A 24,239-nucleotide genomic window follows, 5' to 3' on the forward strand; every position below is an offset into this window, starting at 1 on the left:
ATTTTCTTTTTTCAGTTGCTTATTTTCTCTCCCTAATGTTGAAAAATTGATTTCATCAAAATGATAATCGACAAACTTTACCATGAATAAATCCCTTATTGATAATTTTAAATATTTAATTACAAATAAAAATTCATATTCATCATATATTCCTAACCTTCTTTGAGGACTCGTCTTTTTACATTATGGTGGAGCAATTGAAACATATACCATACACCCTAAAATTCTTTAATGAGAAATATTTGATTTTTGACCATAAACTAATGGTATAAGAGAGCATTTATAATAACTCGTTTAGTCTAATGCATACAAATGCTTCTGTATCCAAAATGGCATGCCCCCAAATAGAAGTTGGGAGTTTAAATTTCATAAGTAATGATCTTACAATCAGTTGGAAGTATAAAGTATTTGATAAATGATTCTACAAGACCATTTATGTATGAGCATAAGCAACAGGTTCCTCAATAGTTATTTCAACTTATATGCAATATTAAAAGTTTAAGGTATAAATTCACCAGTACTGTCAAAACGAATTGTCTTAATTACATAATCAGAAAAATATGCTTTCAAACAAATGATCTGAGCAATTAATCTTGCAAATGTCAAATTGCAAGTTAATAATAAGTACACATTGACCATTTAGTCAATACAACAATTAAAATCGTAAAATATCAAAATGGTTCACATGGTGGATGTATGAATTTACATATAATCTTGAATATATTTAAAAAATGTAAGGGATTCCATCTCAATTTTAACTAGTGATGGACTTATAATTAATTTGCCTTTAAAGCATGTAGCACATGAAAATTCATTAGATTGAAAAATCTTTTAATTTTTTAATAAATGATCGCATTAATTTTTAATAATTTTTTCCATTATTATTGATCTGGGATGATCCAACTAGTCATACCAAACATTAAAATCATTAGTAAACTTCGGGTTTATTATAGTATAAGTTTCAATTATTCTAACATATGTATAATACAATCCATATAACAAAACGGGTAATTTTTTTTTCAACACATACTTTTTACTCGAAATAATAGATGTAATATAAAGATATTAAGTGTCTCTTTCATTTGTTATCTCAATATAATATTTATTCAAACGAATATCTCTAAAATTTAATAAATTTCTTTGAGACATTGAAATAATATATCCTTTATTATAAAATTTATTCTTCAAGGTACCAAAATATTAGCCTTTTTGGAGTCTTCAATTAATCTTATATTATTAGATATTGTATTGACATTGGTTTCTTCAATTCTCAAGTTGAAAAAATATTTCTTGTCTTTAAATATAGTGTGCATTATAGTAATGTCTGCTAGACATATATTGACATCATGGATCTTGAATCTAACAAGGCGAATATTTATATTTTTCTTCAATCAAAAAAATGATATATATAATAAGAAATTCATAAGTTAACATAAAAGAATAGTAAATACATTAATAAAACATATAATAAGAACATATCATTTAAATATAATAAGAACATACAAAAGCATCTTTATAATATAATTATACTAAAATATACCAATTGATATTAAGTTCATTTTCACATATTTTCCTTATCAATAAAATGATCAATTCCTTTTTTAGGATAAGAAAATCAACAATGGATATTCCTATTACTAGTCATATAATTAATTCCTCTTTCAGAGTGAACAAACATCTTGATGTGCTATATCAACTTAGCTATAGTTAAAATCATCACAATATGTTTTAGTCTTCAGTGATGCTTGATAAAATTTAAGACGTATAACAGGTATGTAACCAATAGTCTTTCAAGCCACATCAATGATAATACGTTTTCTATATTCTTTTTATTTTTTTCATTTTTGTCTTTTCATTATTTATTCACTTTTAGTGGGTTGAAAGAATCCATCAACGTTTATTATATTAAAGTATCCATTCACTTTTGGTCTTTTGGTGGGTGATCCAATTATGATGGGTTATCCACTTCTAGTAGATTATCAATTTTTAGTGAGTTAGTGGGTTAAAGCATTCATCTACTTTAAATAGTAAAACTATCTATTTATTTCTGGTGGTAAAATTATTTATTATCTTTAAAATTAAAATAATAATAGTGTGTATTATTATGACGATCTCTTTCATGTTCATGATCATAATTATTAAATGATGTTGCATTTATTTCAAGGAATGGATAGATTCATAACTATAACTATGATTATTAAATGATATCGTATTCACTTTAGGAAATAGACGAATTTATAATTTTTTATTAATATCTCATTTATCGCATTCACTTCAAGGAATGAATTTTCATGATTTGTCATTAATAGCTATATAATAGCAAATTCACATTCCAATCAAGCAACAAAACATAATATATAATACATAATAACAAAATCCATATAAAGGTTGATTTTTAGGAAATTGATATTAAGTCACTTACTTGATTTGCTACAACCAGAAATTAAAGACTAACCATTGAAATCCTTTTAATGCTTTAAGATGATGAAAACAAAATAATACCAACACTTATCTGATTTGCTAAAACTAGAGATTAAAACCTAATTATTGAAATCCTTTTAAAGCTTGAAGATGATGAAACAAAATAATTTTAAAACTTGAGAGATAAAAGGATCATGCATATAACTGAAAGAACAACTATAAGAAAAATATAAGAGAAAATATTTAGAGGTAGAAAAAGTATTTAGAATAAGAAGATCTTATTCAAGTGTATTTACAAATGAAGTGAAAAGGACTATTTATAGGTTAAAAACCCCTTATCTAAATATACTTTACAAGATAAAGATAATACTAAGAGATTAAATAGATTAAATCATAATGTTAATCTAATCTAATTTATATTCAAATCTAGATATAGATAAAATAAATAGATATTCACAAAAATATTCATAACAATATATTGTTATTTAATAATTACTTATATATTAACTAGATATCTATATTATAATTTTATAAAAAAAACCAATAAATTGTAATCAATTGGCTTCCAGTTCTTTGATTTCTCTCTACGCTTTCTTGAGGGCTTTCTTAATTCAACAAATTAAGTTTTACTCCATTGGAGTCATTGTTTCTCATATTTATTTATGCTTATTGAAACTTATTATATTGTCAATTTGCTATATATTTTATCCACCGATCTGCTAAATAGTAAACATTAGTTTTAATGACTCGATAAAATCCATCTCCCAAGGGCCTCACTATTGTGAAGTGTTAAACAGAGAGTAATTATACCGATCTCATTAACACTATATATATTATTTGCTTACCCATGGGTTATACACTTACACTTTTGTGAAAGACAAAATCCAAATAAATCCGTTACTGTATTTTTTATATAAAATAATTGATGACATGTGATATTTATAACAGATCAACAAAGTTATTCTAGAGTCCTCCCTTTCTTAAAAATTAACTTAAGCATTAATTTAGGGATTAGACATAACAAGTATATTGCAATAAAACAATAACGTAACTTTAAATTAGTACAATAATTAAAAAAATCAATGTTAACTACGACTCAACTTAAAATTATCAAAAACAAAGATTTGATATGTTTATATATCACATTTTCCGTTCTTTTTTTCATCATACATTGATGTAACATGAATTATTTCACTCAATCATTCACTCAAGAATTCTTTCAAAGCATATGAAATATATAAATCAGATGCATGCTATACATCAATAAAACATATGCCACGTTTATAAAGATTTTTTTTTCTATGTGACAATACATATGAAAATGAGCTTAACACTGTATATATATGTTTTAAAAAGCTGTACTTCAAGAGATGTAAGGTTGAAGCCTTGAAGGGTTTGGAAAATGGAATATAAAGGTTTGCTACTTTTCCTTTTTTTTTTTAATTTTAATTCTGAAGATAGATGGTATTATGATGGTAACACCGTACCGCACAAAATTATTCCTTTATGCGGCCTAGATTTTTTGCAATTCTATTATATTGAATAGATACAAGTCATGGCTAAATTATAAGAGGCTTGAAAAGGAAAAATATTGAAGATGATTGAAAAGAAAATTCTTCTTACTAAAGTCCAAACCATTTACACCGACTTGCTACTTTGTGAGGGAAGATAACAAAGTGGGAAGACAAGCCTCAATCGAAGGCACATAGAGGGAGACAAGAAAATTGGTACTATTACAATATCTCCTTCCCTCAGAGTCCTATTCGTATTCCAAAAATTGGCGGGTTCTAGTACCAGCTTGAAGCCTAATCTGCCTGTTGAACTTCTGAATGAACTCTTCTACTCTTCTGTTTAGTTCCTCGTCCGACATGGTCGAAAACTCGTTCTCTTCAGCTGATGACTCCTTTTCTTTTGCTCTTGCTTCATGCTTTTCGGTCTCTGACCTCTGCAAAATGTTCTTCTTGTCATGGAATGTAACACGTTTCACTTTATGAGACTTGCTTCGTCGGATAGTTTTTGGTTCAATCTTCTTGTTGACCTGAACCTGATCACAAGCTTCGTTATCAGCTTTCATGGGATGTTCATGTTCTTGCTGGCTCTTCGCTTGGAAATTGTCAGTGGGATTTTCAGGTTCAATTTTGACAACTTCCAATATTCTTTCAGAGGTTTCATTCATTTCAGCTACAATATCTTCTTTCTTCTCTTTCAAACTGGTCTCTTCTTCCTTCGGTGTGCTCTTCTTCACAATTTCGGGGTATTGTGAAACAAATGAAGGAGAAGCAGCACTACTTGCTTGGCTATGCGACGCATATTCGTCATAAAGGTCATGTTTCTCTTTGGAGGAAGAGTAAGCACCATAATCGGCCGCAATGATAAGGATGAGAGTGTTGGAAATAACAAACCAAAACTTGGTATTGTTGAAAAGAGCTGAAGGAGAAAGGCTGGAGATGTAGAAGATGGAGATATAAATGACAATGGAGAAAAGAAATGCAAAGAAGGACATTCCCTTTGCCTTTTGATAGCTTTTAGATTTGAGGGCTTTCACTGGATTCTCCATTAGATTTGCTGATGGTATAGTCATCTCCAGCTAGATGAGAGAGTGTGGAAAAGGAAGGGGCGACAGCTAGTAGGTGGTATCGGCCTATTTGAGGACTTAAAGGGACTTGGGATTTGAAATTGTAGTAGGTGAACGTCCAAGCTCAGAGGGCTTTTATAGGGTTCAAGTTAGCAAATAATTGAACGACCACAATCACAGATATCTCCTACAATTTCAATGTATTTACTTAGTATGCCCTATCACTTTTCTTATCATCGACCAATTATACGATAACTATTGCCAAAAAAAAATTTTTTGGCTCAACCAAGGAAAGATTTTATTCATTGTAAGGAGAATTACAACAATATCACCCATTAAAAAAATAAGAAAAAAAATACTCCATGAAAAAAAGAACTACTAGCACATCATAAAGATATAAGTCACAATACACTATCACCGTATCAAAAACTATTTCATAATTTATGTTAAAATAAAGAGAAATCAATAAAACCGTGTCTCAATGATATTGAAAAGATCTTAAAATCTATAAGAACCGTTTTTAATAAGTTAATTACTACTTTTTTTCCATACATCAATTATACATGAAATTGTTAAATAGTTGAAAAGTATCTTTCCATGATCTGAGTCTATTATTCATCATGCATAAAAAGATAAGACAAGCCCACATATGAGGAGTAAATTTATTTAAAAATAAGATTATTATATGTTAAAACTTGAATAAGAATAATCTTTATGGATGTAAAGTAATCATCTCAAACGATTGTTTTTCTAATATTAAGTAAACCAATCAAAATTTGCATATTAAAAAATTAAAAAACAGGTTAATTCATAAGAGATCAATATGAGCCAACGACTTATAAAACATTGACTTAAATTTTTTTTCTAATTAAATACTCTATGATTCTAATTATGAATCTCAATGATTTTGAGTTTGAGGCCTGTTGTTAAGTAAAAAATATAGAAGAAGAAGAAGGAAAAATGACCCCATGAATAAGACCAGGAATGCGTGTTTTCGGCACTTATATTTCACATCACCGGAACAATTATGAGCGAACTCCCATATGCAGCCAAAGGAAATCCGGTTGGCAGCATTGGTCTTTATCAATTTGAGTCAAATTGCAAAACAAGTCAAATAATATTTGCCCTATCATCATAAAACAACATCACAATGAAAGGTGGCAATCCAAAGTTCAATCAAATTGTTTGGGCTTCTTTTTTTTTTTTTTTGTTGCTCAATGATAGATCCGTCTCTTAAGAAACTTCCTAAATTTTATTGGTCCACTCTAACACTAAAAAAATAAATAAATTATTAAAAATAAACTCTAATTATTCATAATGTTATCTAAAATTATCATACTCATACGAATGATACATGTATTATTGTTTTACACACTATTAATTTTCACGTGTTACTTTCCCATTTTTGATCCCACAATGGCAAACCCTTTATTTATGATGATCAGAACTAAATCAAGGGCTGCTGGGATGACCTCGTACACAAACACTAGAGGTCCATCTTTTCTCCATGATTAAGCCGACCTTCGTGCAAGTGCAATGTAACTTGGAGTTTCCATTGTTTGATTGCTTCATCATTTAACCTTTCCTTCTTAACAAAAAGAAGCTGAGTCTCCAGGTGTAAGCAAAATTTTCTAGTCATAATTCTTCTCCACAAGTTTGCAAAAGAAAAAAGAAAAAAACACCAAAGCCTTCCTGATCTTGAGCACATAATGGTCGCCATGGACCCTTCTTTCACACCTTTTAATTTTGTTTTTAATCCACAATCTTACACATAGTCTTATCGGGACGACCCTCCTAGGAGTGGATCTCCTTTTTGTAGCCGCCAAGTGTTGGGTCCCAACCCACTCGGATGCTTGCCACGTGTCTGTTAATCCAAGGTGCACGACACCAATTTTTTTAATAATATTAAAAATGGGGTTAATTTAATTTAATTATCACCATCAATCCGTATAATTTTCAATGATTTATAATAATGGGATATTTGTACTTATAATAATGGAGTACCCTATCAATCTCATGACTTTGTAATCGTGCTTATCCCCATATAGTCCATGCTTGAACTTCACTTTTTATTTTGGTCCTTTGAAATTTGTTACCCCTCCTTTGTTAACTTGTTATTATAAAATTCTAAGCTTGGGGAACAAGGGCTCGTGGGATGGAAGATTACCGACTCCCATGGCACTTGATTATTGGTTAATTCTCTCTTTCTTGCGTGATCAGATAATGAACAAGATCATTAAGATTATTAATCATGTTTAAGCAATAGGGTTTTGTAGTAACCAAAGGAACACTCCAAAGACAGCAAGACAAAGACCAGTTTCGTGTGCTTAGTTATTTTATTTCTTTTGTGCTTTATGATTACGGAAGAGAAGGCTTGATTTATGGTGCAGCCTTTTAGAGCTTCATGACTCTAGTTAAAGCTTTTTAATGGGGGCAAGAGTGTTCTGGAGAAATATTCGATGAGCTCATCGTGTCTAAGCTTTTACCCTACTGAGTGAATATTAATACGAGAAGTTGTAGTAACTTTATCTTCACATTGGCTTAAAGCTGTCGATTTTGTTATGGAAAAATGAACGGTCATGAAAGATAGGCTGCTTATCGACTTGGGTTTTCTTGTCCTCGCTAGAAACCAAGGTGCAGTTTGATCATAATTAAAATATATGGACCCGTTAGAAGCTGATGCTTTGGCTTTTGTAATGGTGACGTTTAATTTTATCATGCAAATCTCTCTTCTCTTTTTCTTGAATTTCACGGCTGAATATTACACAATAAGGTTATCATTAATCAAAACAAGATTCTAATTACTTCTATGTGGCAGGTCGAATCCAGTATCCCTCACCTCACCCTAGTCCAATATTATAAATACGTTTTTTTTTTGTTTTTAGCTTTTCAATAATTATTTTAAGATGTATATACGTGTGTGTATATATATATATATATATATATATATATTGATTTATTTAAAATAATGTTAAGTAAATAAAAAATAAACAAATAAATTGAAGGAACTTGTGTTTTTGCGTATCGTTTCAGTAAAGAAAAAAAAGAGATAATGTATACAATTAACTATTCTTTATGTACATTAACAAGAAACATGCACAAAATTCTCAAGTAGTCAATTGCAATTTGCAAGTTGCAAGCAAAGGGGGTGGGGGCGGGGGGAATTTGTCTCGGGGTGGATTAATCGGGGACAAGAAGTATAATCCCGGCCTGTTGTCATCCCTATTCACGTACATGTAAGAATTGGAAGTTGATTTGTACTTGGGTCATGTATGATTGCATTATCCATATTCCATATGGATATATCATGTGTGAAGTCACTAAGTTTCAATTTTCATCAATTCTTCAAAATTATTTTTTCAACCAATTTAGAATTTTTTCTAAAAAAATCTAACACAAGTATTTAAGCAATGTGCTTCACGAATGGTTAATTTTTTTTTCTTTTGTTGAATAAATAGTTAAACTATTTTAACTAGAGGCGGGCCTTGCTGAGTCAAGTTGGGTCATTTTGAGTCCAAAAAATTTTGGATCATTTTTTATTCGAGCAATTTGGATTTGGTACTCAGATTATTGAAGTCAAATTATTTGAGTTCAAATTGTTAATTATTTTGAAATTCAATCGAACTGAATTTGAACAAAGTATTAGGATTCAAGTCATTTTGTGTTTGTCATTTCGATTACTTGAGTTGCTTAATGTTTAAATTATTTTTCATTTCCAGTTCTTTTAAGTTCAAATTGTTAATTTTCTTGATCAAATCAAGTTGAATTGAGTTCAAGTCACATGGATCCAACGAGTTTTTGGAGATCAGATCAGCTTTACCAGCTCTATATTTAGCTAATAATCTTGTTTAATTGTTAATGTAATATGGTCTAGTAATAATACGTAGAATCTCTTTGAAATTTCTAGAGATAGGAGGTATAGCGGCATGTTTTTGCTAGACACTTGAGATTCAAAACCGACCATAAAAAAATTTCCTATGGCAAATCCTTTAACCTCGTATAGCCCACATCTCCACACATGAACAATCGGGTCAAGGCCCACTCTGAAAAACCCCTTTCGGCCGACTGATCCTTGTTAGGTTTAGCAGCCCACTGTTGGCGAAACCTGGAACCGTTCCTACATAGTCCACACCACTTGTTTTCTTCATTTGCCAAGGCAAAATTTCTACTAATGCAGGAATCTGGCATTGAATGTATTATCATTGCAATGTTGTAGGCAACTCCTCTGCTGAAATCGGGATAATTAAAAACTTACATAAGATTGATTCTAACTTTTGAATTAAATAACACTTTAAATGAACAAAAAAATATTAAATACTTTAATGATATTTTTTGTTTGTTCGTTTTTCTTTTGTATATTTTGCTGTTCCATGATCCATCCATCTATATCAAGAAAAGAAAAGCATGTAGGGTGGCTTGCAGCCAATCCTCAGGGCATAGTGGTTAGAGAGACCAGAGCCAGAGCCACAGGGGGAGGGAGAGAGAGAGAAGCTGAGAGAGGCAACTGTAGCTCTGCAAAAGCAATGCTTGTTATGTCGGCTTCAGGGATGATACTGAGGAAGAGCCATGTCAAATCATGATTAAAACTAAAGCCTTTTTTTTTTTAAGTTTTTGTGTTCCCTGAATATCTATTTTGACCCTCCTGACAATTTGTTCCTCTTGTAGTAACTCTGTCTGTCTTCTCTCATTTGCTCCTTCATACATGCAAAAACCAGCACTATCCTTATCTCACACTACCATTTCTGGAATGCAAATGCTAGACAGAGACAACTTAGGGTTTCCCAACAACAGCCTTACAGACACTGACACAAAGGGTGAAGCAGTAAACTGGTAGATATTCCTTTACTTTTCCTTCTTTCTGCTACCAATATTTTTTTCAGGAAGTGCTTGTGGAAGAGAAAGCAGACTGTGATCTCTTGGTTCTAAAGCTACATTTGACATTTCTGAATGCTTATATTTGTGGGTTTTGGTACTTCTGTTTGTTTCTTGCTCTTCTCTCATGGCTTCTCTTTCTCTTTTCCTTGTTGGCTTTGGGTTCCTTGTTTTGGCTTGTGGGGCGATTGCAGTGCAGAGAAACTTGGATGAGAGTGAAATGGTGATGGAGGAAGGGGAGCTGTTGGGGCTTTTTGATGTTATGGGTTCACTTCTAGAGGAACCTGGTTGGGCTGAAGTGCACCCAGAGCCATGCACCGACACTCCATGGCCTGGTGTTGAGTGTGAGATTGGTCAAGACCCTCCAATCTTTCATGTTACGACTATTCACATTGGCCCTGATGTTGCGACCCCTCCTTGCAAACCTTCTGCTAAAATATCAGATTCCTTGCCCAAACTACCTTACCTGACAACTCTCTCTATTTTCAATTGTTTTGTAACTTCACAAGTTACGCTTTCTCCTGCCTTATTTGGTTCACTTTCTTCCTTGGAGCATCTATCACTTCAGTCAAATCCATCCCTCTCTGGAGAGGTTCCTCCAAGCTTAGCGAAAATTTCTGGGCTAAAGGTCATAAGCTTGTCCCAGAACAATCTACAAGGAAATATCCCTCGCGAACTTGGTGGATTAGTCAACTTGGAGCAACTTGACCTGAGTTACAACAATCTGAGTGGTGAAATTCCTGAAGATATTGGAGGACTGAAAAGTTTAACCATTTTGGATTTAAGCTCGAATGGCCTTGAAGGGCCGGTGCCATTTTCATTGGGTCAGCTTCAACGTCTTCAAAAAGTTGATTTGTGCTCAAACAGGCTTCATGGACGGATACCTCCAGAATTTGGGAAGCTAAACAGGTTGGTTTTGCTTGACTTGAGCCATAATTTCATCAATGGGCCAATCCCTGAGACTCTCTCAGGTTTGGAGCAGCTACAGTATTTAATATTTGATTACAACCCCATAAATGCACTGATGCCTTTATTTGTGGGGTCCCTCAAGAGGCTTGCATCAATCAGCTTTTCCGGATGTGGGTTAATGGGCCCAATACCCAACTCCTTGTCTTCATTGAAGAATCTGACTGCCCTTTCTCTAGACAACAACAGCCTCACAGGGACAATTCCTCCAAGTTTAGGGTCACTTCCAAATCTAGACCAGCTTAACTTGAGTCACAACAAGCTAAGTGGGGAGTTACTACTCTCAGAGGAGTTCATTAAGAGACTTGGGAAAAGGTTGGATGTTAGAGGAAATAGTAGGCTATGCACAAGCTACCAGCTATCCAGGAAGAACATCTCTACTTATCTACAAACCCCAGCTTGCTTGGACACAGAAGGAATAGTTGACAACAGGACTTGTCCTGAAGAACAACCGGATGATTTCAAGGGCAGGAAGCCATATTGGTACTATGGCCAGACGAGTTCACGTGCTCCTTTACAAGATCCACAGTTCATTTCAACTTGTTTTGTTCTTTTTCACGTGCTTTCCTTTTTGTAAACATTTCTAATATTTTGTCAAAATATATTTTGTCCTATGAAAACTAAACTAACCCAAAATTGATTATGAAAATGAAAAAACTATATATGATGTTTGGTATGGGCATTGATGGGTCATTTTCCTGCTGGAAAGATGGACAGCCTAGGGTACCAAGTTGGTGAAAATTTGCAGAAAGGCGTTTACATCAGTGGTTGAGGTGAAGTTACATGATATGGGGCCGAAAAGTTTTGTATCTGGCTCTATCTATCTATCATGGTATCCAGTGACAAAGCTCCATCTCTGATTGCTGGTTCATCTGTAGCAGCCTTTCAGAAAGAGAAGCAAAAGTGAGTCGGATTTGATGTTTAATTCAACTGCATTTTAGCCTTTTTCACAGGGAAAAAGGATATGGCTCTCTGTACTTGATCTTTAAGAGAAATATGGATGGAGGGTAATGTCTCAGGATTATTTAACAGCCCTGCTGGAAATAGCTAAAGCATCATTGTCCTCCTGGATTCAAATGGACCACAGTCACTTTTTCACTCTGTTAACTAACTACGAATATTTGAACCATCCAATAATAGCAACTGCTATGGTATTTGCTTACAACTTCTAACAGTTATTATGGGTTCAGATCCCTATCTACTCTTGCCTTCTTTTTCTCATTTGAGATCCCTCCAAACAGTACTGTTCTTATATATGCTTATGTATGTTACCATTGAAGAAGAGCCACACTCAAGTCTCCATAACCTGCATTATTTTTTGGGTTTACTCATTCTGGAACATCGATAAAAGCTCTTGGCTTACTGCTTCTTGATGATTCACCATAAAAAGAAGATACTGCTTGTTCATGACATTGTGGGGGTCGATTTGCCACGTTTTAATGTTTTAGCTTATCTCTTCTCCTAGAGCTTCGGCCCTCCCCTGCCAATCTGGGCCTCTGGGCTCTGCACCTACAAGAAAGACACGAATCTCCATTATTTTTCATTTCTTTTGAAGTATTCTTTTTCAAAAAAAAAAAACCAAATAAGAGGTCCGATCCAATCCAAAGTGGGAAAGCCCCATCTCAATTTCTTTTAACTTAGAAGAGGTAGAGCCATGTGGGATAATTTATTCAATAACTAAATTGAGTTAAATTATATATTTTTGTAGTTTTAAAAAATTAAATTCAACTTTTTTATATAATACTTAAAAAAATTAATTTTTAAAAAATTTCAAATAAACTTTTATTTGTTTATTACGTTTAATCAAATTTTTATATTTTATTTTAAATCAAATAAATTTTTATAATTATCTATTAGTTAAATATTTTAATTAAAACGTTATTTATCATTTTCTATATCACATGACAATGACGCAAAAAGTAAAATGTCACACAATTATATTATCATATCAGATTATCGTTTATTATGACATATCAACATATCATGTTAATATCATGTGACACAAAATGATAAGTAACGTTTTAACTAATAACAGTCAATTATATAAGTATATTTAATTCAAAATAAAATTATAAAAATTTAATTAAAAATAATAAAAAATAATGATTTATTTAAATTTTTTAATAATTTTCAAAAATTATATTTTATATAAAGAAATTCTAAATTCATTTGACAAAAATTTATCATAAAATTATAATTTTTGAAAACCTAAGGTTACGTATCATTATAAAGTAAATAATAGTGTCTGGCGTAGGTTTTTAAACCAAGGGACTGACAAATCAACCTTACGATTGCATTTCAAAAAAAAAAAAGTCAACCTTACGATCAGCCCACAGGATTGGACAATGTCATTGTAAACAATTAGAATTTTATAATGTAAAAATGGAACCCAATTGGCCATTTGCATCATTAACACTTGAAATTCGGTTACCCAGATTTTGTCAATTTTCTCTCTTTATTTCCAATTAATTAATCAGAGTCCTCGTTGATATTAGCACTCTGTAATTAAACTTTACTCTGAATGTCATTTCCCACATCGCTAGTGCCAATAATTTTTGGTCTGAGCCTGAAGAAGATATGTTATAGGAAAATAACACCCCATTTTTGAATATTAATAGTAAATCAGAGAACTGTCAAGAGCATGTATTCTCTTTACGTAATCCATTTTCCGTCTCTGGCTTCATTTGGCGTTATGACTTATAAATTTCAGCATGAAAACATGAATGTTTGGGCCCCGAGGGAAGATAAAAGAATTCGTTTCGATAAGTACAAAGAAAATTCGTAAAATAAATGTTTATATTTTGTTAATTAATTACGTAATCTTTTAGAATCCCAGCCATTATAGAAAAGACTCCATTAAATCATTAATATAGGCATGTAATAAGTAGCAAGTAGTGTTTGTCGCTGCCACGATCCATTTCCACTACCATCAACATCAGTACTCTGTTTCAAAGAAAATATTTTCTAGTAGCAATTTGTACATCTTCACATGTTTTGCTATCATAAATTATTTTTATTCCATCCTCTGTTTTTCCTTTGAAGGAGAGGTACAACTTAATGACCACTGCAGGGGAGAACATTGCACTACTATTGGATGAGGATGAACTCAATTGCACCAATGCCGTGTTCTTTGATTAATTCAATTAGGGTTCTAACTCATAAATAATTGGATAAGTCTAATCCAATTTTGCTTTTTACTTCTTAGGCAAGCCATGCAATTGCGGGTCAATCTTTCAAAAGAAAATAGTATTGTAATCCTGTTTTGTAGGAAAAACGAGAAGAAAATAAAAAACTAAACTTAACGTAGGACATTATTGCTCTATCTTCATTGAATTTTGTGTGGCGTGGCCGACTCTGGTAACACATCAGATAGTCACTTCAAAAGACCACATGCATCGGATGCCCGTGAGGAACACTAACCAACAGATGAAAGCGATCGTTCGCACTCGCACTACTTCGGGCGTTGACAACATAAGAGTCTGATGTCCAAGTTTTGCTTGTCACTTTGTTTGTTTTCATGGTGAAGACATAATAAGGTGTATCTGCGCATAACTTACTCAGATATGTGCGAGATACTAGAAACTTCATACTTGGATTTTGATGGTCTTACCTTGTGGAGGAAAAGAAAGAAGGTAGCATTAATTTATGTTGATGGTCCACATTCAATCTCCAAAATGGGAATTACCATATGAAGGAGGAGAAAATCATCTTTTTGATTATCTGGCATTTTGCTTAGATGTGTAATGTTTCGGCGTGTGTAGCCACACACGAAATTCCACATTGTTTAATTTTCTGAAAATGGTGGCTATATATATATATGAGCATAGTTTGAGCAATGATAATCAACACAAAACGCTCTCCACACAAGTCTGACATTTCCATAACACAGATTTGGCTTCAAATGCTCGCCTTGAAGAACCACTCCATATAACTCTCTCTCTCTCTCTCTCTCTCTCAATTCTAAGCTCTACCCATTTCTTTTCCTTTTTTTGTGTTTTTGTTTTTGTCTTCACTTCCTTTTCTTTAATATTGCCTCTTTTCTTTAATATTTCCTCTCCATAACATATTAGTTGTTTGTCTCCACCATTATCTCAACTCTTTCACTTTAGCTTGCCTTTCTCTCTCCCTCTCTCTCTCTCTGTCTATTGGTGGAAGTCCCCAAGGTCTGTTCTTTCCTCTTCATTCTTGTTCCCTTCTTCTTTCCTGGCTACCATCTCAAGTTACCCTTGGTTTAGGTATTTGTCTGATCATAGTTTTGTTCCAAAAACATAGTCTGTGTGATCATCTTTGTATATGTAATGATGGGTTTCATCAACTGATCTCCAGTTTTGTTTAGATAATGATTGAAAATTTTTTCTTGAAGTGAATTTTATCAGATCATTCAATTTTCAGTTAACTTCCAAAATTTAATCCGTAAGTGTAATATTACAATCTTGTGCTTTAGTAGATAATGAGTTTTATTCAACAGAATTTAAGTGGATTTCAAACTTTGCAATCACTGGAAAAGTTGGAGAACAGTGCTAAACATGACTCTTGATTGACCCCCATGGGATTTTTTTGGCGCAACTGATGCTTTTTTGTTTTTATTTTGCTTCTGTACATCTCACTGTGGATTAGTCTAGAGATTTCTTTTTGATTCTGCTATGCAGGTCACTCTCATATTTGACCTTTATTTAAACTCTCTTTAGATGTGAACTCAGAATGAAGTCAATCTGATACATATCCTTTTTGTTCTTTCTGGAATTCAGATTATTTTGGGTTAGCACAAGTATCTGTAGAAAAGATGGAGATAACTAATGTTACTGAATATGAGGCCATTGCAAAGGAGAAATTGCCCAAGATGGTTTATGACTACTATGCATCTGGTGCAGAGGACCAGTGGACTCTTAAGGAGAATCGAAATGCATTTTCTAGGATTTTGTAAGCTCTGTTCATTTACAAGTAAAACTACTAAGATGACTTTTGAGCTTAATTGTGCACTTGCATATATGAGGATTATTTTAGTCTTAAAACAATGTACCATACTTCAATTTTCTGGCAATCTTGACTTTGTAGCTTGAGTTTGATGGTTATCTTTTCATTTAATGATGCTCATTACTTTTCATGGAAAATAGGTTTCGCCCCCGCATTCTTGTTGATGTTAGCAAGATTGACATGACCACCACCGTCTTGGGCTTCAAGATTTCAATGCCTATCATGATTGCTCCAACTGCTATGCAGAAAATGGCTCACCCTGAAGGTATATGCCCCTGATTTAGAATCATTTGTTTTATTATTAACCTTGTGATGGAATTGTTTGAGCAATTAATGCTCACGCATCAGACTGAGCACATTCATCATTTGTTGCCGGATATGATTAGGCATACATGATATATTGGCATTCAATGGTGGTGATTTCAGAAATAGAACTAATTTATAGAAGGATGATTTTTAGTTGCAAAGCAGTGAAAAAAAGATTAAGCTTTCTCTGCACAAATAGCATCAATTATGTATGAAATTTGCTTGTAAATACCTATGATTGTTCATGCAGAAAGCATTTACTATCGGCTTTGCAGTAAAATCAAAAAATCAAATCAGATGAATGATAAGTGCTCTGAGTTTTAGGTTTTAGCTTTTAAAATAGAATTGTTCGATCCCATGTATACAGCTGGTAGTTGCATTTTCAAGGATTCACAGCTCTTTCTAATTCTCTAAAATGTTTAAGTGAAACACAAATTTGAGATTCATGTATATGTTTTATGCTTGTTTTGGTTCTTCTAGTGGAAGAATTGTGCCTGTTTTCTTCCCCATCTGATTTCTCTCTTCTGGGCTACTATTTCTATGCCAAAAGAACAAAATAGAAATGCATCTTTGTCTGAATGTTAAAGTGTGTTTCTTTATGCAGGAGAATATGCAACGGCCAGAGCAGCTTCAGCTGCAGGAACAATTATGGTTTGCTTCTCACTATTCCTTTATCTTTGCTTTAAAACTGAATTTGTATCTTCTCACATTGGCCATGCAGCAGAAGCCTGCTTTGCTCTGTCAAATCAATATTTCCTTTGTTTATTCATGTTTCCTTTTCCCCTCAGACACTATCCTCATGGGCTACTTCCAGTGTTGAGGAGGTTGCTTCAACAGGACCTGGCATTCGCTTTTTCCAACTCTATGTGAGTTTAAGAGATCATCTTAACACTGCCTACATTTTGTCTTGCTTTTGAGCATTGTGACATAATTGTCTGATTTTCAAACAGAACCTTAATAAGATAGTTTATATAATCTATAACAGGCTTTACATTTTATGACTTCTCGCATGGTGAATAGAAGATCACTAGAGTTTCAAATTATTTTCAAAATATGCACGAAATGCATGATAATTCTCAGATAAATACCACATCATCTTCCCCCATTTTCCTGAAATATTCTGTTCAAAGTAATTGCAAAATTATGCCTTTGATTTCTTTCCTAGCTAAACCTCTTTGATCGATGAATGTTTTTCTCAGAATTTCCCAAAAACTTGTAAACAAATATGATTATTCTAATCCACATCGTGTGGCCTGTCTGCCACTTTTCTTAAATGCACTTGTTTCCAAGAAACTGAATAAGTGATCTTTTACAGTGTTCTTTTACCTTTTGATATCTTTTTGTGATCAATCATTACTGCTTATTGTCCAGGTATACAAAGACAGGAATGTGGTTGCACAGCTAGTGAGAAGAGCTGAAAGGGCTGGTTTCAAGGCAATTGCCCTTACTGTGGATACTCCAAGACTTGGCCGGAGGGAAGCTGATATTAAGAATAGGTGAGCTTCAAATGCAAGTATAACTTTTGAAATGGGGGAAAAGAAGGAATAAAAAAGGAAAGAAAAGTTAGGGAGGATGTAGTTTTGACTTCATGGTGTCACCATGAAATGATTTTGACAACTGTGCAACTAGGTTGTGTATTGATTTTGTTCTCTGCGATATTAGGTATTCTGAAAAGAAAAAGAATAAGGTAACAATCTATCAAAACAAAACTATTCTACTATTTTCAGAGAGCACTTATTTCTTGGATAAACTCACTTGCAGATTTACTCTGCCACCATTCTTGACTTTGAAGAACTTTGAGGGTTTGGACCTTGGCAAAATGGATAAGGTAAGTGATAAATGTCTAATCAATCTCAATTTAAATTATCCATTTACTTTGCCTGTTTGTTCACCTAATGGTGGGATTATCTTGCAGACCGATGACTCTGGACTAGCTTCATATGTTGCTGGCCAAGTTGATCAGTCACTTAGCTGGGAAGTAAGATGCCTCTTTTTCTTTATAATTCACATTGTTTAATTGTAACAAAGAAACCTTTTCACAATTTTTCTTTCTGGCCAATAAAACAGGATGTAAAGTGGCTTCAGACAATCACATCGTTGCCAATTCTAGTGAAGGGTGTCCTTACTGCTGAGGATAGTAAGCAAGCTCACCCTAAAGAGACAACCAACGCAATCCAACTTCCTCTTTTCATTTTTCTCATGAAACACCACTTTGCAATGTTAATAATGCAGCAAGGCTAGCTATTCAAGCTGGAGCTGCTGGAATCATTGTGTCCAATCATGGAGCTCGCCAGCTTGATTTTGTACCTGCAACAATTATGGCTTTGGAAGAGGTACATTTCCCCTTTTTGAATCATTAAGGTCATCAAATCAATGTGTTGTTTAGAATTTCTCACAACTTCTCATGAAGCTTTTGTGGCCAATGTTAATGATGTCTTATTCTGCATAACTTCTATCTCCTTTGATTCTTTCCTAAAGTGTTCCTAACATATTATTTCTGTATGAGTACCCAACCAATGTTCAAATGACTATATTTTTCATTTTGACTAACTTTCATTTTCTGATTTTGGTGATGTATTATATACAGCGAAAACATCAACCATAATTGCAATTTTTCCAAAACACATTGTACTATTTGACATTAATGATTTCTTGAGCTAACTTACAGGTCGTTAAAGCTGCACAAGGCAGAGTTCCTGTTTTTCTTGATGGAGGGGTTCGGCGTGGAACAGATGTCTTCAAGGCGTTGGCTCTGGGAGCATCTGGAATATTTGTGAGTATTTACATTTGAGATATGAAAAACGTTCATTCAAACAGCTTGCCCTTCCCTGTAACTTCTCCAGGACATATCTAGCAACCCCTTTAGGTTGGGTGCTGTTTATGTCCACGTAACTGCTGAACTTGTTCCAAGCATCTATGGGCATTTAGATTGCTAGATTTTATTAATCTGTAACATAATTATCAAAGTCTAGTTAAAGAATAATAATCAAGCAGCAGGTACATATACTGGCCACTACTTCTTGAATTGAAATTTAAGTCCAATAGACCACTGCTTAGAAAATATTAACCCATTAATCCTGTTTGTATCTCAACTTCAGATTGGAAAGTCTGTGATTTTCACTGGCATAAATTAATTCATAGATGCTGTTTCCTTTTTAGATTGGACGGCCCGTAGTATTTTCATTGGCTGCTGAAGGTGAAGCTGGTGTTAGGAAAGTGCTTCAGATGCTACGGGATGAATTTGAGCTAACTATGGCATTGAATGGTTGCCGCTCACTAAAGGAGATCACCCGCAACCACATTGTAACCGATTGGGACCAACCTCGTGTTGTACCCAGGTTATAAGGTGAAGGTGGTCTCTATGAGATTGTTCATTGCAATTGGAAAAGTTTCAAAGAGCCTATCTTGTCATTAGAATAACACATCTCAGATCCAGTGCTTGATAAAAGTACTAGATGTCCTGAAGAATTTAGCTTATGTAAAGACAATAAAAGTATTATTTTTATAAATGGCTGCTCTTTTTTCTCCATGCGTGGTCTGTGAACCTGGACTATAGTTCACCTTTAATGAGGAATTTTTTTGGGGGGGAGCGGGGATTTGAACACATTCAATATGTAGAAAATGGGCTTTGGCTTCAAAAGTGATGGCTTACTGTTAATATTACTAGGATGGAAATGAATGCCAAGCATTGTCAATGAGCTGCCAGGTTGCTGAGGCCTTGCTAGAATGTATAAATCTGTACCTCGTAGCAGGCCCCTTTGTTCATATTCTAGGCCCGAAAAATCGATTTCCTGATTCAAGGGCTATCGCTGTCCTGGTTATGATCAATTGTAATCAACACTTTTGTCCCAACAAATGCTTTCAATAGTGACAACTGACCAACTTTCAACAGCTTTTGCCACTAGTAACATTCTTGGAAACATCTGAAAATATAGTTATGGACAAAGCATACTTGTGAAACTTTTGTAATCTATCCTTGGTTGGTGAAACTCCAGGGCACCATCGTTGTTTCTTAATCGTATCAGCCAAGATTTTGGTCTACAAAAGATCTAGGAATTGAGAAAAGCTTGATGATAAGGTATGAAAGGATAGGTTAAAGAGCGAGCTCAACCAATAAGCACATGAAAACGTGCCTTACATCATGCATTAATATCCCATCACATCTATTCATTTAGCACAGAGCTTGGATGCAAATTAAACGTTTACAACGTTTTTGCTCTACATAATTATGTTTTGACTTTATTAGTTATCTTTTCATGTGCAGTAACATTTATTTTGAACGTTTTTGCTCATTATAATCAGAAAACTTGTTCAGCGGGGCAGACCCACTTTGAGTGTTTGCCTATACGTTTTTCCTGCATATTACTTTGTAATTGCTTGCAGTTTGTAACTTTGTAGCAGATTCCATCTGCTTTCTTTGGCTAAATACAAAATTTGATTATCCAAAAGAAAAAGAAAAGGCATACATAAGGGAAACATGTTACAGAATTGAACACATGCACTTGCTAATTTTAGGCTTAATGGCAAGTATATTGTAAACATACACATTTAAATGTGACAACTAAACATAAATATAAAACATACTGAAAACCATAATTGAACGCAATTAAAAAGGAAAATACGACAATGGGCCAGCCTAAAAATTTTTCAACAATCAATAAATTCATAAATCTTGTATCATTTTTCCAACTTGTTGGCATAAATTTTCTTGGGACCTACTCGATGATGTTTCGCCCTTAATTTCAAATCCATCAAAAATTCTGAATACCACATCTTCCGGGTAGTTTCCTTGGCATTTTCCATGACAAAGAAGGTGCAATCCAGATCATGAAGCTGGGAACACGACGCCTGGTTGGAATAGTTTCTTTGTAATTTACCATTACGCGTTGTATTCTTCCAACCCATTATGAACGATATAGTACAAACTTAGATTGTGAAATATTTGTTCTTCTTTGAGTCGGCTTTTAATTTTGCTGGCAATTCAGGTCAACTTGTTGGTTTGATATCTTATTAATATCCATGTTTTTAGCACGAGAGGGCTATAGCTGTAGCTGGTTACGTTTTGAGTCCACACAATCTCCACTAGCTAATAATCACTGTGGCCGACTGCATGTGGACCTTCCAACGAGGTCATATCCGGTTATCTCAATCCTGTACATTTGTTGATGAATAAAAATTCATTCATCCAAGTATAAACTTATTAATTGGATATTAATTGATCATAAATTCATTTAAACAATATTTTCCATTATAATATAATTAATGGTCAAAGTTTTACTGACGTGAAGATAATTATGACCATGTTAGCAAAGTCTGACATATCAATATCACGTTAGCAAAAATAATAATAAAATTAAATGACATTAGAGAAGGGATTCAATTGTTCAAAGTCTCATAATAGAAGAATTAAATTGATATTTTTGAGGTAAATAGATTAAATTAATGAAAATCTTATAATACAGAGACTTATTGATACTTTTACGTATGATTAATTAAAGCTCAAATTAATTTGAAATAATGAAGGGAGGATTCTAAAAATTCAAACCCTGTTAGTCAACAATACAAGGATATTGGTAACCTGCAGCAACAAACAAACAGGTACCAAATCCATAACCTTTTGAAAGTTGAATTTCATAAATTTCCATGAAAGACTGACTGGTTTATTAATTATTTTTTGACTGAATTAGCTTATTTGAAAGTATATTTGAAATGTGAAGTAAGATCAATTAGAGATTAGAATGAAAGATGAGTTTGCATAAAGAGCTAGTATCTAAGAGAAAGGCTAAGGTGAGAGATAAGGTGGGGCTAATGTACGTTTTGAAAATTAGAACTTGACGATAATGGAGAGTGGAAAAGTCCGCTTCCCGTAGCCTATTACCTTCTATGGGCCAACTCATGCGAGAGTAAGATTTATGGAAAAAAATAAATTAAAAGAATTGCATATATTGTAGGAAAATAATTACAAGAATTCTTATATATATATATATATATATTTATATTTGAAGTATTGTCTGGATATAATATTTATACATTATTATTTAATTACATAGTGTCATTTTATAAATATGTAATAGTAAAAAATTTAAAATTTTTTCAATATAAATATTTTGAAATTAGGAGTATTTTTTTTTTAGAATTTTTAATTCTTATATGTATTTATTAACAGATAACAATATCTGATTAAATCATAATGTTTATAAACTATACATTCATAATACATTAAATATATATATATTTTTATAATAAGATATAAAAGATAAGTTTAAATGTGTGTGAATACACACTTAAAAGATTATCTTTACCATCGTATGAAATTGGGAATAGTTTTATTACGAATATTCAATTTATTCCACCCATCTTGCTCTTTTCATAAAAAAAAAAAAATCAAAGAAGCAAATAACTTTTCCCCCTTTCTTGTTGATATTCATGAAGTATCAACTCATGATCAGAATTATTAGTGATAGATCAAGGCGACAAGTTATAGAATTTCTTTCAAATAATAAAATCCAACCAAAAACTACCAAAATCAAATCGTTCAACATTCTAGTTGAAGCAAATATGAAAGATCTTACCGCAATTTCAAGCCAAAGTTTTGTATATAGATTTGTTGTAAATGATGGAAATCAAAGAATATAACAAAAGCCAAGCAACAACCAAATAATTAAACAGAATATCTGGTCACAGAAAAAGCAAAAAATATAAAAATAAAAATAAAAATCAATCAACAAATGTGAAATTCACGGTCTTCAAGCTGCTCGCATAATTCATACGTATATTTACATAATCGTAAGGAAACAAAGAAAGAACCAGCTCCCAGGTATATCCCACGGGCCTGTCGTTTCCTGGAAAGGCTTAGCAGGACATTGCTAGCCAAAAAGATAGATGAGGAATGCAGGGATTGGTATCATTAATGGTATGGAGACGTAGATTGGATCCGATTCTTTCGTTTTTGGAGGAACCGTTGGAGCGATCTCTTCATGGTCATTCCAGTATTTGGGCTGTATAGCTGAGATTGTAGCGTTGGTGAAGCCGGTACCGATCCCGAACCCGTCGGAGTTGTTATTCTTTCATCCGTTTCTCGGTTTGCCAGCATTAGAATGGCTCTTGCCTGCGGTTATTCCATGTAAATCAATAATTAATGATCTATTGAAATCTCATAAGTTCTGTTTCTAGTGGATCATTAATTTACATGGATTCAATAAAATTACTATACGTTTTTGACTCGTTTCATAAACTAAAATGAAATCGTTACCTAAAGAATATGTTGAGAAATGCAAATTAAATAGTCTTTCCGTGTTATATCAACTAATTTACATTTTGGGTAGTTAGTCAAAAATAACTCATGATATTAATTAATCGCCAAGGTAGATAAAATATGCCTGTCAAACTCGAAATGCCTGAAATTGTCGTGCTCAAATTGGAGGTCAAATCCTGTATGTGTCTGTATTTGTATTAAACACCGGCAACTTCGGTGAAGCAACTATGTCGGCATGCATAAGAATTTTGACAAAGACCAACCAAGAACTCAAGCAAATTTACTACTGCTACAACTAAAAATCTTTTTTCCTTTTACTTCTTCACCCAATTCTAATGCATGAATTTTTTTTCTAACAGTTCAACTAGTAGCTGTACTTAATTATCAGATATGCAGAAAGCCAAAGAGGGGGGGAAAAAAGGAAATGAATTAATTAAAACCAAATTCTTACCTGGAGCTCTGTAACATCACAAACACAAACTCTTCCATTGTAGAAAATTGTTAGCTGTTGCTGTTGGTTTTGTGGGCTTTCGCTGCTCTCTTCCATCCTTCAATCAGACAAAACAAAAACCAGTCAGATACTTGCAGTATTCGTTTCTTCTAAATGAAAACTAATGTTTATACAAAATGCATATACAACTACATATGAAGAGAAGGGTATTCCATACATGTCGTGGTGGCCGCCGGAATAACTAGAAGGAAGGAGGCGAAGTTCCAAGCTGCAGTTTCGTCTCATGGTTGAAGATGAAGAAAACAAAATTTAAGCACTCTTGTTTTATCTGATATACTGCAATGAGAGAAAAATCAAATGGCGTGGGTATGGAGGAAGAAGAAATGTTAAATTGGATGGGCAGTTAAGAAAGAAGAAAG

At 33.2% G+C, this 24,239-nt stretch overlaps 4 protein-coding genes across 7 annotated transcripts; 2 read left to right on the forward strand and 2 right to left on the reverse strand.

Annotated features, from left to right (window-relative positions):
- On the reverse strand, positions 4,020–5,126 carry LOC18596479. The gene has a single exon (XM_007024985.2). The coding sequence runs from the start codon at positions 5,000–5,002 to the stop codon at positions 4,181–4,183; it is 822 nt and encodes a 273-aa protein (XP_007025047.2). The 5' UTR covers positions 5,003–5,126; the 3' UTR covers positions 4,020–4,180.
- On the forward strand, positions 9,403–12,023 carry LOC18596480 (piriformospora indica-insensitive protein 2). Of its 2 annotated transcripts, XM_018122718.1 has the most exons (2): positions 9,403–9,826; positions 10,063–12,023. In XM_018122718.1, the coding sequence occupies exon 2, from the start codon at positions 10,089–10,091 to the stop codon at positions 11,409–11,411; it is 1,323 nt and encodes a 440-aa protein (XP_017978207.1). In that variant the 5' UTR covers positions 9,403–9,826; positions 10,063–10,088; the 3' UTR covers positions 11,412–12,023. The 2 variants fall into 2 exon arrangements, with proteins under 2 accessions (XP_017978207.1, XP_007025048.2); XM_007024986.2 differs by lacking the exon at positions 9,403–9,826 and having other exon boundaries at positions 9,850–12,023.
- LOC18596481 (peroxisomal (S)-2-hydroxy-acid oxidase) lies at positions 14,869–19,777 on the forward strand. 3 transcript variants are annotated; one of them, XM_007024988.2, is made up of 12 exons: positions 14,869–15,135; positions 15,583–15,754; positions 15,949–16,073; positions 16,719–16,765; positions 16,903–16,980; positions 17,486–17,610; positions 17,876–17,942; positions 18,030–18,092; positions 18,182–18,251; positions 18,347–18,447; positions 18,783–18,887; positions 19,274–19,777. In XM_007024988.2, exons 2-12 carry the CDS (start codon positions 15,618–15,620, stop codon positions 19,457–19,459), a joined length of 1,104 nt encoding a protein of 367 aa, XP_007025050.2. In that variant the 5' UTR covers positions 14,869–15,135; positions 15,583–15,617; the 3' UTR covers positions 19,460–19,777. The 3 variants fall into 3 exon arrangements, with proteins under 3 accessions (XP_007025050.2, XP_007025051.2, XP_007025049.2); XM_007024989.2 differs by having other exon boundaries at positions 14,869–14,997; XM_007024987.2 differs by having other exon boundaries at positions 14,974–15,069.
- Positions 22,689–24,239, reverse strand: LOC18596482 (protein TIFY 5B). The gene is made up of 3 exons (XM_007024990.2): positions 24,038–24,239; positions 23,821–23,917; positions 22,689–23,222 (listed from the first exon to the last, which is right to left on the reverse strand). The coding sequence occupies exons 1-3, from the start codon at positions 24,103–24,105 to the stop codon at positions 23,022–23,024; spliced, it is 366 nt and encodes a 121-aa protein (XP_007025052.2). The 5' UTR covers positions 24,106–24,239; the 3' UTR covers positions 22,689–23,021.

This window comes from Theobroma cacao, chromosome 6 (assembly GCF_000208745.1).
Source record: "Theobroma cacao cultivar B97-61/B2 chromosome 6, Criollo_cocoa_genome_V2, whole genome shotgun sequence".
NCBI classification, from domain to species: Eukaryota; Viridiplantae; Streptophyta; class Magnoliopsida; order Malvales; family Malvaceae; genus Theobroma; species Theobroma cacao.

Coding starts and splice junctions, on each gene's coding strand:
- LOC18596479 (XM_007024985.2), bottom strand. CDS start 5,002: ATGACTATACCATCAGCAAATCTAATGGAGAATCCAGTGAAAGCCCTC.
- LOC18596480 (XM_007024986.2), top strand. CDS start 9,996: ATGGCTTCTCTTTCTCTTTTCCTTGTTGGCTTTGGGTTCCTTGTTTTG.
- LOC18596481 (XM_007024988.2), top strand. CDS start 15,618: ATGGAGATAACTAATGTTACTGAATATGAGGCCATTGCAAAGGAGAAA. Junction 16,766..16,902: donor CAGCTGCAGGAACAATTATG/GTTTGCTTCTCA, acceptor TTTTCCCCTCAG/ACACTATCCTCATGGGCTAC. Junction 17,611..17,875: donor GAAGCTGATATTAAGAATAG/GTGAGCTTCAAA, acceptor ACTCACTTGCAG/ATTTACTCTGCCACCATTCT.
- LOC18596482 (XM_007024990.2), bottom strand. CDS start 24,105: ATGAGACGAAACTGCAGCTTGGAACTTCGCCTCCTTCCTTCTAGTTAT. Junction 23,918..24,037: donor TCCGGCGGCCACCACGACAT/GTATGGAATACC, acceptor GTCTGATTGAAG/GATGGAAGAGAGCAGCGAAA. Junction 23,223..23,820: donor GTGATGTTACAGAGCTCCAG/GTAAGAATTTGG, acceptor GAATAACCGCAG/GCAAGAGCCATTCTAATGCT.